This window comes from Planococcus citri, chromosome 2 (assembly GCF_950023065.1).
Source record: "Planococcus citri chromosome 2, ihPlaCitr1.1, whole genome shotgun sequence".
Classification (NCBI taxonomy): Eukaryota; Metazoa; Arthropoda; class Insecta; order Hemiptera; family Pseudococcidae; genus Planococcus; species Planococcus citri.
In genome coordinates this window covers 5603706-5621757 of record NC_088678.1, presented here as the reverse complement: position 1 = coordinate 5621757, position 18052 = coordinate 5603706, and the positions used below count along the sequence as shown (strand labels likewise).

Below are 18052 nucleotides of genomic sequence, written 5' to 3'. Positions count from 1 at the left end.
TATGTAACAGACATGACGATACAAAAAGTAGAAATCGTCATTAGATAAATTCATTTATAAAGAAAACATGAAAAGTACATGAAACAAATAGATATTATATAAATTTTGCGAATTCGCGTACATAAAAAAATTATAAGAAAAAGTACATTGACGAACCAACGAATTGAAAAAGAATGGAAAAAAAAGACAAACTTTTAGCGAGTACATAAACAAAAATCAAAAAACCGAGCGCGGCCAAATATTATTGAGAAAATTCGCGAATGCCTCGAAAAATTGGAAAATTTATCGGATAAGTTTGGAATCACAATTTTGGCCGTTGCACGACCACATTTTTTTTTGACATTTTTCAAAACTATTTCGATGAAACTTGAAATCTCGCTAGGTCTGCACGATCCTATAAAGAACTAATATGACTCTCAATTTTTGGTGAACCATTCACGAACGAATTCATCAAATATTTGAATTTGAAAGAACAATTTGCCAACGAATTGATTAATTCTTTAATTTATGAATCAATTCGTTCGCGAATGATTCAAAAAACATGATTCATTTCGGTTGTGAATGATTCACCAAAATTTGAGTAAATGATTCGATTCGATCGCGAATGATTCACTAAAAATTATTCTATTCGTTTGTGAATGATTCACACAAATGATACAATTCGTTCATGAATGATTCATCAAAAATTGAGTAAATGAATCGATTCGTTCGCGAACGAGTCACTAATACGAATCCATTCGTTCGCGAATGATTAAAAAAAATGATTCAATTCGGTCGTGAATGATTCACCAAAAATTGATAAAATGAATCGACTCGTTCGCGAACGAGTCACCAAAACGAATCAATTCGTTCGCGAATTATTCACAAAAATGATTCAATTCGTTCATGAATGATTCACCAAAAATTGAGTAAATGATTCGATTCGTTCGCGAATGATTCGCTAAAAATGATTTAATTTGGTCGTGAATGATTTGCCAAAAATTGAGTGAATGAATCGATTCGTTCGCGAATGATTTGCTAAAAATGATTAAATTCGGTCGTGAATGATTCACAAAAATGATTCAATTCGTTCATGAATGATTCACCAAAAATTGAGTAAATGATTCGATTCGTACGCGAATGATTCGCTAAAAATGATTCAATTCGGTCGTGAATGATTTGCCAAAAATTGAGTGAATGAATCGATTCGTTCGCGAACGAGTCACTAATACGAATCCAATCGTTCGCGAATGATTCACAAAAATGATTCAATTCGTTCATGAATGATTCACCAAAAATTGAGTAGATAATTCGATTCGTTCGCGAATGATTCGCTAAAAATGATTAAATTCGGTCGTGAATGATTGCCAAAAATTGATTGAATGAATCGATTCGTTCGCGAATTATTCACAAAAATGATTCAATTCGTTCATGAATAATTCATCAAAAATTGATTAAATGATTCGATTCGTTCGCGAATGATTCACTAAAAGTTATTCAGTTCGTTCGTGAATGATTCGTCAAAAATTGAGTGAATGAATCGATACGTTCTCGAACGAGTCACTAATACGGATCAATTCGTTCGCGAATGATTCACAGAAATTATTCAATTCGTTCATGAACGATTCACCAAAAATTGAGTAAATCATTCGATTCGTTCGCGAATGTTCCACTAAAAATGATTCAATTCGTTCGTGAATGATTCGTCAAAAATTGAGTGAATGAATCGATTTGTTCGCGAACGAGTCACTTATACGAATCGATTCAATCGCGAATGATTCTCTAAAAATTATTCATTTCGTTCGCGAATGATTAATCAAAAATTGAGTAAATGAATCGATTCGTTCGCAAATGAGTCACTAATACGATTACGAATCAATCCGTTCGCAGTAGGAAGAAAGTACTTGTAAAAAGACACATTTTGGTGAAAACAGTTTTTGTGACGATTTTCCAAATCTGGGAACAGGGCCATTTCACCAATTATCTTAACCGGGAATACCCTTTGAGATAGTATGTAGCTAGTAATTGGTTCTTATGTCTATAGCTCACGTTCATTAAATTGCACCAAGTAAATATAAATAAGAATTCATTTAGCATTAAGAGATAGCGTTTCACATCATCATGATAGGTAGAGGTAAAATGATGTAGCATTAGGTATGCGTTTAATTCACGGTTCGCGATTCATCTGGTTAGAAAAATGAAATTCATTTCACGATCATCTCCATTTTTTAATTTATGACTGCATAAGGAGAAGTTCTCATTTCACCATTTATTGGTTCGCAATCATGTCCATTTTTTAAAATTTATTTGCGCATACTTTTAGGTAAGAAGAAGCTCATTTCACCTAAAAAATCATACTTAGAGCCTGGTATCCATTAAATTATGTTGAATTCGTGAATTGTCAGATTACTGTATATAAACAAATGCACTAATTAACTACACGTGTAGATAACTGGTTGCTATCATCAAGGAAGTTTGTGATTACTGTTTACTATAAGCGAATGCACTATCTAACTACACGTGTAGATAACTGGTTGCTATCATCAAGGAATTTTGTGGAAAATGAAAAAATTCATTTTATCATGAAAGAGATAACTACGAAATTATAATTAAATACTTTCCATACTTTGTTAAAAAATGTGAACTATAAAAATCGTCATCATTAATTCATTTCAACTGGTGTGGTCAAATTGATTTCGTCAAGTCTGGTCAAATGTTTGAACAACGTTTTCTCCAATTTTGGTCAAAAAATGTTCACCCGTTCAAAATTTACAGCCATGTGTAACTTACATTCTACTTGTGTCTCATGTTTTAGCCACTTTTATAAAACCAGTTAATCAAATATTGAAAAAATTGCTCTGTACCCCACTGCGTATACCCTTAGTGATTATATTTTGTGAAAGCATATTTAGCAAATTCATAAAATTAAAAATGGGGGATATTGGCCCGTACTTTACCTCAACTTGTTTCTATTCATGCTCCACCAAAAATGGAACGGGACTCATCAAGGATTTGCTTTTAAATAATTAGGTGTGTGGAATGCGATTATATAAGAGAGAGACACCAAAGTATGTATGGATCCAAAATAAATACCTGCTTGGATCATCGATGCTACACTACTAATATAATTTTTAGTACTCAGCATGACCGTAGCGCTAGTAGTTGTACACTAGACCATGAAGGGGTCCATATTTGTACCTTCTCCTCTAAACAATACAATTGCGGTGATCATAGCTATCATCCGCATACCATACCTCGTCGTCATCGTTATCCTTCTCGCATCCTCGTATGCTCGCGTCATCGCTGTTGACGCACTTGCACTCCTTCTCATCATCCTGGTTCTCATTGTAGAGACCATATTGATGTTCGTTGTATACCTATGCAGCTATAGCGATGCTCGCGCCTATGCATACGCTGCTGCTCGCCTCTCCGTGAACCAGTTCGCCCGTTATCCTGCCTTTTACATACTCGCACCTTACCCCGCAACCTTCCGTTGCTATCCTCACGCTCCTTTCTCTCGTTGCTTGCTCTACGAGCATGCAAATGTTCGCTACACATTTTAGTGTGCTAAGTTAGTCTATATATTTTCGCCTACGTGTACACATATGTGAATAAAGGCTCTTAACGTTAGCCTCGGCTCTTTCTTTCTCGCGCTCGCGACTACGATTACGAATGCCCAACCTACGTTCGGGCCTATCTACAACTGCGGACGTTAATACCCCCGCAACTGGTGACCCCGACGTCGAAAATTCGAATACGCAAACCGTTACAGACAATTTAATCGACCCCGCGAGTGACGAAAAATCCGCGCAAACTTCCGACGCGAATTCAAACGCGAAAACGAACGAAAATCGCGCCAAACAATCCGAAAAAATTACGATGGCACCGCTTAAACCTGTTGTTTCGATCCCATCTTCGCCATTTTCGCGCAAAGACCCTAGCAGTTGGTTCCGGCAGTTGGAGGCAATATTTCTTATCAACGAGATCGAAGCAGATGACCTGAAATATGCCTATGTCCAAGCGCATATCGATCCAACGGTTCTAGGTGAGGTAAAAGATTTTTTCAAAGCACCTCCCGAGGCAGACAAGTACAAAGCTTTAAAAGATTGTGTTATCGCCGAATATTCTGACTCAACGGAGAAGAATATCCATAAACTATTGCGATGCTTATCACTGGGTGATAAGAAGCCGAGCCAGTTATTGAAAGAAATGAAAAGCTTATCAGATGGCAAACTGCAAGACGAGATCCTTCGCCCGCTTTTCCTCGAACAACTCCCTCAGGAAGTCCAATTCGTCCTCGCCAGCTCCGAAGAACGTGTCGAAAAAGTAGCTGAGATGGCAGACAAGATGGTCGTGTATGCTGTGAATAAACCGAACGCCCTCTAGATCAACGCCGTGAAGACTCCGAAACCAACCTTTTCACCTGATACGTCGACAATGCAAGTACATCTAAATTTGTTAACTGAACAAGTAACCAAGCTAACGGCCCTTGTAAGTGATTTATCGATAAAATTAGATACTAATGTTAGCAATAATTATCGTAGATCTCGTAGTCCTAATCAATCTAATGCGCAACGTTATCGTGACTCTTCCTCCCCCCGACGTTCGTACTCGGCCACAAGAGTACCGCCAGGCATCGCCCCTGTGCTTCTATCATTATAAATATGGCACAAACGCTCATAAGTGCAAAGCACTAGATGACGGCACGCCATGCTCTAAAGCAGTAAAAAACTAGGTATCTCTTCAGTGGACGCGGCACCTGAAGAACCCAATTTAGGCCGCTTGTTAGTTTTTGACCGCAATTCGAAAAATTCCTTTCTGATCGACTCTGGCGCAATTATATCAGTTTTCCCAGCGCCGAAAAACTTACCTCAGTCTGATACGTTACTGTATGCAGCAAACGACTCGGTTATCCGCACGTACGGTCAAAGAACCTTTACCTTAAACGTGGGCTTACGTAGACCCCTTATCTGGAATTTTATCCTAGCTGACGTAGATCGTCCTATTATAGGAATCGATCTACTTAAATATTATAACTTGTTAATTGATCCAGCGAAACATCAACTTATCGATGGCGTAACTGGTATCAAAATCCGTTGTCGTTCGGAAAATGTACCTACTTACGGTATATCAGCGATCCCCTCTACTTCTGATAAGTATACTGATTTACTGCGTGAATTTTCTTCTCTGACTAATCCGGCTGAATTGATCACTCTACCGCCAGTGAATCACAGCACGAAACACCACATCGAAACAACCGGCCCACCTGTCTCCTGTCACCCTCGCAGATTAGCACCTCATCTCCTAGCCCAGGCTAAAAAGGAATTTGAGCTCTTGATGCAACTCGGCATCTGTCGCCCATCTTCCAGCCCCTGGGCTAGTCCCCTTCACCCTGTTAAGAAATCCGATTATACGCAACGCATGACTGGCGATTATCGTAAATTGAATTCTAAAACAAGACCAGACTCTTACCCCATACCACATATTCACGACTTCGCACACTCGTTGGCGAACGCAAAAATATTCTCTCGTCTTGACCTCATTCGAGCATTTTACCAAATCTTGGTAGCTGAAGAAGATATCGAAAAAACGGCAATCAGCACCCCCTTTGGCCTTTTCGAATTCTTGCGTATGCCATTTGGCTTACGAAACGCACCCCAGACTTTTCAACGATTTATTGACGAGGTCCTTAGAGGCCTACCATTCGTCTATGCATACCTTGACGATGTGCTAATCGCAAGCCCATCAGAGGAGGAACATATGCAACATCTTCGCATCGTCCTGGAGTGATTGCAAAAATTCGGGATTACCATAAACGCATCGAAATCCGTTTTTGGCCAATCAACTCTTACGTTCTTAGGACACGAAATTTCGGCTGAGGGCATCCGTCCCACAAAAGCGAAAATCGAAGCCCTCTCTTCATTCCCTCTTCCTCAAGACATCTGTGGTCTGAGGAGTTTCATTGGCGTCTTAAATTTCTATCATCGCTTCATACCAAACGCTGCTACTCTTCAAGCACCGCTCACAAACCTTTTTCATAACTCGAAAAAGCGTGATAGTACTCCCATTAACTGGACTGACGAACTTCGTGAATCGTTTCAAGCTTGCAAGGACGCACTTGTAAACGCTACATACCTCGCCTACCCAGACTCCAATTGCGACCTTGAACTGATGACCGACGCATCTTCAGTTGCAATTGGAGCCACCTTACATCAAATTCGCTCAGATGGCTTGAAAGAGCCACTGGGATTCTTTTCCTCAAAACTGACACCAGCTCAGAAAAAGTACTCGACATACGATCGCGAACTTCTCGCAATCTATTCGGCTGTGAAATTCTTCAGGCACATGGTGGAAGGTCGCCAATTTACGGTGCTCACCGACCACCAGCCCCTGATTCACGCCTTTAACCAGAACCCAGAAAAAGCGTCTCCTCGTCAATTTCGACACTTAGACTTTATTGGCCAGTTTACTACTGACATACGTTACGTAAAAGGCAGTGAGAACGAGGTAGCTGATTGTTTCTCGAGAATTGAAAGTATCTCGAGCATTCACTGCATCTCACCAGCCGACCTGTCGAAAGCCCAGCAAAACGACCCTGAACTTCGAAAACTTATCTCAAAACCTTCCTCTCTCGAACTTGTAAAAGTTAACTCAAACGGTCATGATATTTACTGTGACGTCTCTAAGACAGGGTATCAGCGTCCTTACGTACCCTCGTCCTTACGCCAGAAAATTTTCGACCAATATCATAACCTTGCCCATCCTGGCATCAAACGAACTAGGCACTTGATATCAAATCGTTACGTTTGGCCAAATCTTCAAAAAGATATTGGAAACTTCACACGTGCTTGTATAACTTGCCAAAGGTGCAAAGTTACTCGACACACTGTCCCGCCTCTGACGCCTATCTCCCAAACAGCCGATCGTTTGGAACACGTCCATATCGATTTAATTGGCAAACTTCCAGTCTCAAACGGTTATCAATATTGTCTTACAATGATTGACCGAGCAACTCGCTGGCCAGAAGTGGTACCTCTCCCCGACCAGCGAGCCGATACAGTTGCTAAAGCCCTAGTAGAGACATGGATCTCACGCTATGGTGCTCCTGTTACTATAACTACGGACCAAGGTACTCAATTCGAATCCGAACTGCTACAAAACGTTTCGAAATATTTTGGAATAAATCGAATACGTACTACAGCATACCATCCTCAAGCAAATGGCTTGATTGAGAATTTTCATCGCACGTTGAAAACGGCGATAACGGCTTCTGGTGACTCAGTACACTGGTCAGATCATCTCCCATTAATCTTGCTGGCATTACGTTCATGTGTCAATGCTGACTCGGACTTTTGTCCGGCCGACGCATTGTATGGACAGCAACTCCGTCTGCCTGGCGACTTTTTCATAAACACACAATCTTCTCATCGACACGAAATTCTTGAACGCATCTCAGAAGCAGTGAAATGTTTCAAAGAAATTCGTCACCACGATACAACAAAGAAATCGTACATACCTAAAAACCTACACTCTTGTTCACACGTATTTGTTCGCGATGATCGTGTAAGGCCATCGTTTACACCACCTTACACTGGTCCATTTAAAGTATTGCAAAAAACGGATAAATACTTTACAATAGAACGAAATGGCAAGCGAGTCAACATCTCCGTTGACAGGCTAAAGCCAAACATTTCACTCAATTCTTCGCCACCTGCTGTTTTAGCACCAGCCGTCACTCACACACCAATCTACACACGTTCAGGTAGATTGAGTAAACCCACAGTCAGGTTTAACTTTTCATCACCCTAAACGTTATTTCATCATTACTCTGAGTCACATTTTTCGATAACAAAGCGCATAGAGAGACAATACACATATGTTAACGTCCCTGTATGCATTAGCCCAGGTACTTTTTGTAATTCTTATAGCTTGTATATTTCTTAGAAATACCTTGTTCTATTTTTAGCGACTACATTAAGCTGTCTCCTTATTTAAGGCATTGGCATTGTTGCCATGTTTAATATAGCGCCTGTATACTTAAGCTGTTTTTCATTTTTGTATTTTTCTGTATTTTTTGTCGTAGGTATACACCTACCTATTATTAGCATATTTTTATCTCCATTTATTTGAACCTATTGTATCAATACTTATTGTTAGACTTATTTTTAACTTTCTCCCTAAGTCCTTTCTAAAGGGGGGGTACTGCGGTGATCATAGCTATCATCCGCATACCATACCTCGTCGTCATCGTTATCCTTCTCGCATCCTCGTATGCTCGCGTCGTCGCTGTTGACGCACTTGCACTCCTTCTCATCATCCTGGTTCTCATTGTAGAGACCATATTGATGTTCGTTGTATACCTATGCAGCTATAGCGATGCTCGCGCCTATGCATACGCTGCTGCTCGCCTCTCCGTGAACCAGTTCGCCCGTTATCCTGCCTTTTACATACTCGCACCTTACCCCGCAACCTTCCGTTGCTATCCTCACGCTCCTTTCTCTCGTTGCTTGCTCTACGAGCATGCAAATGTTCGCTACACATTTTAGTGTGCTAAGTTAGTCTATATATTTTCGCCTACGTGTACACATATGTGAATAAAGGCTCTTAACGTTAGCCTCGGCTCTTTCTTTCTCGCGCTCGCGACTACGATTACGAATGCCCAACCTACGTTCGGGCCTATCTACAACTGCGGACGTTAATACCCCCGCACAATCATTCAAAATATGAACCTTGCTCATCTGTTTGAACAAAAAAGAATGAATCTGCACTGATGCAGTAGCGTAGCCAGGATTTTCTCAAGGAGGGGGCAAAACCAGATTTTTAGGCATGAAAAATTGAAATGAGGGGTAATTTTGTGGAAACCTATCAGGATGTGTGGTGATTTCATGAAAATGAAAGCAAAATTACTGCTCGAGCGAAGCGAGAGCGAAAATTTTAAGAAAAAATGGGTCCGAACAACAAACAAACGTCCATTTTTGCATGTTTTCTTTCAAATTTTCGCTCGCAAAGGGGGGGCATGGCCCCCTTCGCACCCCCTTGGCTACACCACTGCACTGATGACTGATACTTCATTGTTATGTTCCATGAACGTGGTGAGTATAGACCATCTTGAAGAAACTGGATGCTGGAACAATGGGCACACTAGCGCCCTCTACGTGAGAGACCGGTCCGAATTACAATTACCGCACACATAACGGAGTAAATCGTGATATTTTATCGTGATATTTTCATTCTAGTTTTGCGTTCGCATCGAATCGTATGTACATATGTAGTACTACGTATCATATAGAATAACGTTTTTCAATCATGAATATTATTCTATCGATTGCGTTGGTTTTTTTATTGGCTGAACAATACTAGTCCGGCATATGACAATAGGAGTACTTGCACCCCCCCCCCGCCGATCCTCCGGGACAACATTTTTCTTAAAGGGGACATCCTAAGGAACATTTTAATGCAAAGTTGCAAAAAAAAAAGTTGGCCTTACTTACAAAATGGCCACCATTTTGATTGACAGGTCGGCCGAAATCGCAGATTTTGCGTTATAACATAGGACTTACACAAACTTTTTCAAACTTTACAAAGGTAGATCGAAAGATCATGCAAAAATTTATCACCTGTCAAAATTTCAGGTCCTAAAGTGCGTTTTTCGATTTTTGGTGAATTTTTGAAAATCGAGTTTAGGCCAAAAATGAGGGAAAAAATCAAAATTTTACCAAATTGACCAAGAAAGCTGAAATTTGGGATATACCCTATTTTCGACATGCCAAATCGATTGGAAACGGTTTCAACCCGTTTTGAGCAGTTCTGGAGTCTCCAGCAGATTTTTGAAACTCGAAATTCCCACAAAATTCCATCAAATTGGAGTTGTAAAGCTGAAATTCATTCTAAAAACTAATTTCAATACGCTACGAAGTACTGCAGGTGAATTTCAAGTCGTTTTGGAGGCTCCAGCGACTTTTTGAAAATTCCTGAAACCTCCATCAAATTTTTGAATCTTTTAAATTTTCACAAAATTTCATCAAGTGGAGATGGAAAGCTGAAATTTACTCTACACTCCAATTTTAACACCCTCAGAAGACGACTTTAGGTGGGTTCAAGTAATTTTAGGGCCTCCAGCGATTTTTTTTGAAAATTACTGGAGCCTCCAGTAGATTTTTGAAACTTGAAATTTCCCCAAAATGTTATCAAACCAAGATGGAGAGTCGAAATTCGTTCTGCACACTAATTTCAATACGCTACGAAGTTGACTGCTGGTGAATTTCAAGTCTGTTTGGAGCCTCCAGCAACTTTTTGAAAGGTTGTATGATGTTTTTTTGGAAAATTGAAATTTCCTAAAAGTTGCTGGAAGCTTCAAAACCATTTGAAACCACCATGTAGTCTGCGAAGTAAATTTCAGCTTGCCAACTCCATTTGATAAATTAATGTTTGGGGAAATTTCAAGTTTCAAAAATCTACTGGAGGCTCCAGTAATTTTCAAAAAAGTCGCTGGAGGCCCTAAAATGACTTGAACCCACCTGAAGTCGTCTTCAGAGGGTGTTAAAATTGGAGTGTGGAGTAAATTTCAATTTTCCATCTCCATTTGATGGAATTTTGTGAAAATTTGAAGTTCCAAAAATCTGCTAGAGGCTCCAGTAATTTTCAAAAAAAATCGCTGGAGGACCTAAAATTACTTGAACCCACCTAAAGTCGTCTTCTGAGGGTGTTAAAATTGGAGTGTAGAGTAAATTTCAGCTTTCCATCTCCATTTGATGAAATTTTGTGAAAATTTAAAAGATTCAAAAATTTGATGGAGGTTTCAGGAATTTTCAAAAAGTCGCTGGATTCTCCAAAACGACTTGAAATTCACCTGCAGTACTTCGTAGCGTATTGAAATTAGTTTTTAGAATAAATTTCAGCTTTACAACTCCAATTTGATGGAATTTTGTGGGAATTTCGAGTTTCAAAAATCTGCTGGAGGCTCCAGAACTGCTCAAAACGGATTGAAACCGTTTCCAATCGATTTGGCATGTCGAAAATAGGGTATATCCCAAATTTCAGCTTTCTTGGTCAATTTGGTAAAATTTTGATTTTTTCCCTCATTTTTGGCTAAATTCGATTTTCAAAAAATCACCAGAAATCGAAAAACGCACTTTAGGACTTGAAATTTTGACAGGTGATAAATTTTTGCATGATCTTTCGATCTACCTCTGTAAAGTTTGAAAAAGTTTGTGTAAGTCCTATGTTATAACGCAAAATCTGCGATTTCGGCTGACCTGTCAATCAAAATGGCCGCCATTTTGTAAGCAAGGCCAACTTTTTTTTTGGCAACTTTGCATTAAAATGTTCCTTAGGATGCCCCCTTTAAGAAAAAAGTTGTCCCGGAGGATCGCCGGGGGGGGGGGGGTGCAATTACTCCTATTGTCATATGCCGGACTACACCGTTTTGAAAAACCACAGTGTACATACCAAAGTACCTACAATTTGCACACTACAGGGTGTCCAGAAATATCGAGTACCCCTAAGAAAGTTTTTTATTAAAAATATAGGTTGGCAACGTGAAATAGATGCATATGATTGGTGGAATATTATCTCTCCAGTCCAACAACCAATCATGTGCTAGCATTATTATCATTCATTGTGACCAACCGAAGTATTTTAGTAGAAAACTTTTTTAGGGGTACTCGATATTTCTGGGCACCCTGTACTGTAAGTATAGGTATACTTATAGGTACCATAATATCTCGTTTCAAAATCTTACATATTGTTGTATAGCATTTGAAGTACATTTGATCACAGAAATGTTTATCACCTTTTCAATTTTTTCTAGGTTTTCAAATTAAGAATGCAGTTCGGAGCGAAGACCCTAGCAACACACCCTCGCCTACACCTCTAAAAGACGACCACGACGATCTATTCGAGGTCGAAAATTCTGAAGAAACATTAACACCATCGTCGTCGTCGAATAAGGAAGACGAGTCCGTAGCAGAAATGCTGAGGTTTATTCCGGAAACAAATACGAATGTCGTGAAAAATTTAATAAAAACCGCGTTGACGGAAAACGACATTTTTGAAATGGTACAACAGATCAACTTGGGTCCCGTTCAGAATCTGCAATTCCCTGACGAATTTATAGAATCCGATGGTAAAACGATAATGCTCAAAAATATTCGCGCCTACGATGCAACAAAGGAACCAGTTGAAACGTTCTACGTGCTGTTTACTTCTTCACCTCAACATAGTCTGGTTAGTTTTACTTTTTTTTTTTTTTTTTGGTACAGTACCTGCGACATTTATGATCTAACGTAAGCGATAACACTCCACTGATTTTTTTCATTTTTTTTTTTTTAGATGACGTTCTACGTAGTACCCGAAAACATGGCTTTTGAAGGAGACTACTCGGTACCAATGGACGACGAAGATAACAGTATTTTCGACGGTCATTTTCAATTCGACCAAAACGCAGCCAGATTATCGTGCAGAATTCATAATATTAGCTCTTTCGAAATCGATAACTGCGACTTGAGCTTTCGTAATGGAGAAGTAAGCCAAATAAATTTTATACCTACTCCAAATCGCAGAAATACCTTATGCTAATGAAATTTTCCAAATTAGGTGAAATTCACGCAATTAATAGACGACGGCAGCCGTCCCGAATTCTTCACCCCATCAGCTCACAAAGTGCTGCAGAAGATGTATGCTCGGTTATTAGAAGAATTGAACCTACCTTCGATGATAAAAATATATCACCAATTCGTCTCAGCGTTTCCTTTCCTATCGATTTGTTCGTCGTCGCCCCCCACCACCTCCTCAACAACGAATTATCACGTTATCGAGGAACCCATCACGAAAACGTATAAATCCAGCCGTTTAATTCTCGGACCGATGATTTTCAAAGGACTAGATAATTTCATCATCGGTGATGTAATCGCCTCAAAAAGCCCGCGCCAAGCCCCTACGACGACATATTTTTCCATCATTACAACATCCAAATCAATTCAAGGGCGCTGTGACTGGCAGTACTTTGAAACAAACCATCAGGATACGAAGAACACCGGTACATTTGCCTTCGTAATCGAAGAAGTTGAATTAGCGTTCGACTCGCGATTTACCGATAAGTTCATCGTGGATGGGGTGGTAATCAACGTGAATGAAATCAGCATTCACAGGGTGAATAAAACTCAACCGAAAATTCACGAATTCACGAAATCGCTTCTGCAAGAGGTCATTTTAGAAGCCACAATTGACTCGATTAAAAAAATGTTTCACGTTCAGTTCCCAGAAATGTCAGAAGAACCTAGCACAACCGAACAAAACATCAGCTTAATGAACACGAAGATCACTGAGCCCAGTCCAGCTGTACATACTGGACCAGTCGAAGCACACGAACCCGAATAATTCAACATAGATGCCAAAATAATCGAAAATGGTGGCAGAAGATCTTTAACCGTAATCCATGCACAAAATCGTAATCATAAAACGGAGTGCAGTAATTTTATACGAATGACTGGTGATTAATTGATAAGGGATAAGCCTAAGATTGATTACATTACTTACCTACAATAATTTATACCTTATAGTTTCGAATTTATAAATAAACATTAAATTTCAGACAAGTACCTATTCGTTAACTTTCTAAAAACAAAGAGTTCAGAAATAGGTAAATAGCAGGTGTGTACCAGTACCTTACCTACCTACTCACCGAAAATTTCAAGTAGGTGATCATAATTTAAATTTGTGACGCGGCCAGCGATACCATACCATATGTCGGCAAAAATTTTTTTCGTTTTATTGTGGTTTCTGGTAGTGTTTTTCTTCCTCTTTTCAATGGTGCAAACAGATTTTCAAAATATTAAAATCTGACAAATTTTCAAAATTTCAAAGTTGCGTATTTTTTGAAATTCAAAAACCAAAATTCTGAGAAAAACGTGTTTGAAAGTTTGGGTTATTTTTGTAACATTTTTAAATTTTTTTTTTTTTTTTTTTGATTTTTTTTTTGATTTTCTTCATCTTTTAATGGTTTTACATCATAATATTTTTTTTTTTTTTTTGACATTTTTTTATGAAAAGCACTTTTGTAAAACCGGTTTTTCACCACTAAAACGACGTGTTTGAGATCGGTGGGTACACCCATTCCAAAGTATAGGCTTCATAGTATATGAATCGACAAAAAAATTTTTTTTGATATTTTCTGACTTTTTCCATGAAAACGCGATTATCTCAAAAAAAAGTTTTCCGACATATGGTATGGTATCGCTGGCCGCGTCACATTTGATGATCTTGATAAATTTTCATGTAAAAGATCGCAGATGAATGATTAATATACCTAACCACTTTACTTAAAAAATTGAACTAAAAATTATTGCTAGATAGTTTTTCATTTTGTGAAAGATGAAACGCAAATGCACTCCCTAAAATTGAATTTTTTTAATCCACAGGTACATCAGTAATAAGACTGAAAACAAGATACCTCGATTATTCGAACAACCTCTACCAAAAGACACCTCAGTAGTCTTGGCTAGTTGCTTGTACTTCAAATCAGCCTGGCTACAGAAATTCAAACATGATCAAACTAAAGCGTAAGGATCGAATTAATTTTAACCTCTTTAAATACTTACCTACTGTTTATTCATTCGAAAATATTCTAAGTATTTTTTTTGCCCATTACAGGGAAACTTTCCGAACAGACAAAGGCAACGTGACAATACAAATGATGCACGCTTTACTAATCAAGCCAGGATACGTCTACGTACCATCACTAGGAATACAAGTTGTCCAGCTAAGATATATCGATGATGCATTTTCTATGTTTATAGGGCTGCCTGATGAAAATCAACGCCTAAAAAATGTTTTGCATAATCTGACCTCCGATAAGATACACGAAATAATTGGTGAAGCCGTTGAAAGCCAACATTATTACGAGGTAGATTTAAAATTGCCTAAAACAGCTTTCAAATGGTATAAATCTGTTAAAAACGAGCTCATTAAACTCGGACTCCAAAAAGAAATTTGGGAGTCGCCCGATTTCAGTAACATGTTCGACCAGAGCAATATAAAAATTAATGATATTGGTCACGGCACTGATATTAACATAAACGAAGAGGGCACCGAAGCTAGTGCCGTTTCGGACGTGGTACCTTGGATATACGCAAGAATGAAGATCGTAGAGACAGTCCATGTGAATAGACCTTTCTTCTTTTTCATTTATAATCATAATATTCACACGATCCTATTCTTTGGTACCGTGTTTGATCCGAATAGTGCTAAATAGCAATCCTTCAAGAGGGCATGTAGGTTCCCAATAATTTTTTTTTGAAATCTTTGTCGTATTAGTGTGATTATTAATTAATTATTTTTAAAAATGATTTGGTTTTTTAAGTGTGTAACTAGACAGGTACCTATCTAACCATCGTTCCAATCTATATATTAAAATTATGACCGTATTCTTGTGACAGCGAGATCTCAGGAACGGCTGAACCGATTTTGATCGACGAAGTCTCAAAAAAAAGCTTTTAACCCGTAGATGTGCAGGTTTTAATCAAAAGTTCAAAAAGTTGCGCCGTAAAGCTCAAAAAAGCTCAATAATTGATTTTTGTCCATACGTGGCGCATTCGACGTATACACAGTAGTACGTATATTATACCTTGAAAGAGCATCTAAAAAAGTCAAATGTTGAAGAAAAAAGTTCACAAAAAAGTTGTGCCTAAAAGCTCAAAAAAGCTCAATAATTGATTTTTGTCTATACGTAGCCAACTTGAGGTATACAGAGAAGTACGTATATTATACCTTGAAAGAGCATCAAAAGAAGTCAAATGTCGAAGAAAAAAGTTCATAAAAAAGTTGCGCCATAAAGCTCAAAAAAGCTCAATAATTGATTTTAGCATATACGTAGCGCATTCGATGCATACACAGTAGTACGTATATTATACCTTGAAAGAGCATCTAAAAAAGTCAAATGTTGAAGAAAAAAGTTCAGAAAAAAGTTGTGCCTTAAAGCTCAAAAAAGCTCAATAATTGATTTTAGCCTATACGTAGTGCATTCGACATATATAGAGAAATATGTATATTATACCTTGAAAGAGCATCGAAAGAAGTCCAATGTCAAAAAAAAAGTTTACAAAAAAGTTGTGCCATAAAGCTCAAAAAAGCTCAATAATTGATTTTAGCCTATATGTAGCATATGTCACGTATTCACAGTAGTACGTATATTATACCTTGAAAGAGCATCTAAAAAAATCAAATGTTGAAGAAAAAAGTTCACAAAAAATTTGTGCTTTAAAACTCAAAAAAAGCTCAATATCTATATATTAATAGCAAGGTGTTTTTTTTGTGATCGTTCGTTTGGAAGAACCGCCTAACCGATTTTGTTTGACGATGTCTCAAAAAAAAGCTTTTGACCCGTAGATGTGCAGGTTTTGGTCAAAAGTTCAGAAAGTGCTTGCCAAAAACTACTTTTTGGCCATATTCGTAAAGTTTTTAAAAAAAGCTTAAAGCTCAAAAAAGCTCAAATGTCAAATTTTCCTTATATTATATTGTGTAATATGTCGATTGATATGTTTTCGAGGTCGTAGAGTTCAAATCTGGAGTCAGTTTTTTGGTGGGGTTGTGGTATCAAAACTTTGGAAAGTTCTGATTAAAGCTTTGAAAAGCTTCAAAAAGCTCAAAAAGTTCAAGGCAGTATAGATGACTGTGTCGATGTATACGCGCAAGTACGTATAGTGTACCTAGAAAGAGCTTGCCAAAAAATGTTTTTTGACCATATTTGTAGAATTTTGGAAAAAGTTCAAAGCTCGAAAAAGTTCAAAAAACGTTATACATGACATAAACAATTAGAATTTTTCAGTACCCAATAACTATTTTAATGTATGTATGGCCTACCTACAATGTGCTTGCCAAAAATACTTTTTGACCATATTCGTAAAGTTTTGAAAAAAGCTTAAAGTTCAAAAAAGCTCAAATGTCAAATGTTTCTTATATTATTGTGTGATATGTCGATTGATATGATTTTGAGGTCGTAGTGTTCGAATCTGCAGTTATTTTTTTGGTGAGGTTGTGGGGTGAGTCATGGAGGAGCTTAAAGCTTTAAAAAGTTCAAAAAGCGTCATACTTCATAAGAACAATTAAAATTCTCCAGTGTCCAATGAATATTTTAAGTATGTATAGTCTCCCTAAAAAGAGCTCCCCAAAAAATACTTTTTGACCATATTCGCAAAATTCTGAAGGAAGCTTAAAGCTGAAAAAAGTTCAAAAAGCTTCAGATATGATGTAAAAATTAGAATACTCCAGTGCCCAATGAATATTTTAAAGTATGTATAGTCTACCTATATCGAGCTTGCCAAAAAATACTTTTTGACCATATTCGTGAAATTTTGAAGAAAGCTTAAAGCTGAAATTTTTTTAGAAAGCTTCAGATATGACATAAAAAATTAGTATTCTCCAGTACCGAACCAATTTAGAGTACTCATAGTCTACTTGGAAAAAGCTTGCCATAAAATACATTTTGACACATTTGCAGTTTTGAAGAAAGCTTAAATGAAATCCTAAAGCTTAAAAAACATGAAAAAGCTTCATACAATCAGTATTCTCTACTACTCAATAATATTTTAATTTGAAAATAGCTTTTAAACTTTAGTTGTGATGGTTTTTATCAAAAGTTGAAAAGTTTCTGAAGGGAGCTTTAAAAAGTTTTTAAATAGCTCAAAACAGAAAAACAATGGTGTTGATGTACACCTGAAAAAGTGCTATTTTTAGCACATTGGGTATCAAAATTAATCCTGGAACCATGGTTTCATTTTTTTGAGTTCTGGAGTGGTTATATCTAGCATCTCACTTTTTCATCAACTTATGCAAGTTTCAGACTATTTGGGAAAATCTCTACTGTTATATGTAGGAGTTTAGATTTTTCAACTGAGGGGTTGAATTTTTTTGTGAGTCCTTGACAAAATTAGAATCACGTTTTAAGGAAATTCCTAATTGCATTTTTGACTCGGAAATCTTGGAATATTTCTAAAATTGTGTCAAGTAAGTATTTTATTGAAGTATTCTCCAGTACCGAACCAATATTTAGAGTACTCATAGTCTGCTTACAAAAAGC

The 18052-nt window shown here is 37.7% G+C and overlaps 2 protein-coding genes across 2 annotated transcripts in view; both read left to right on the top strand.

Moving 5' to 3' along the window:
• LOC135837520 (uncharacterized) overlaps positions 1–13571 on the top strand; it is a 39193-nt gene extending 25622 nt beyond the window's left edge. The window contains exons 2-4 of the mRNA XM_065352829.1: positions 11789–12204; positions 12310–12501; positions 12574–13571. Of these exons, the coding sequence (XP_065208901.1) occupies positions 11789–12204; positions 12310–12501; positions 12574–13356 (1391 nt within the window). The 3' untranslated portion in view covers positions 13357–13571. The remainder of the gene's footprint in view (positions 1–11788; positions 12205–12309; positions 12502–12573) is intronic.
• A 629-nt stretch (positions 13572–14200) lies between these two features.
• Positions 14201–15229, top strand: LOC135833620 (intracellular coagulation inhibitor 2-like). Its single transcript, XM_065347391.1, has 3 exons — positions 14201–14208; positions 14397–14537; positions 14629–15229. Exons 1-3 carry the CDS (start codon positions 14201–14203, stop codon positions 15227–15229), a joined length of 750 nt encoding a protein of 249 aa, XP_065203463.1.
• The last annotated feature ends 2823 nt before the right edge of the window (positions 15230–18052 follow it).

Coding starts and splice junctions, on each gene's coding strand:
- LOC135833620 (XM_065347391.1), top strand. Junction 14,538..14,628: donor AAACATGATCAAACTAAAGC/GTAAGGATCGAA, acceptor TGCCCATTACAG/GGAAACTTTCCGAACAGACA.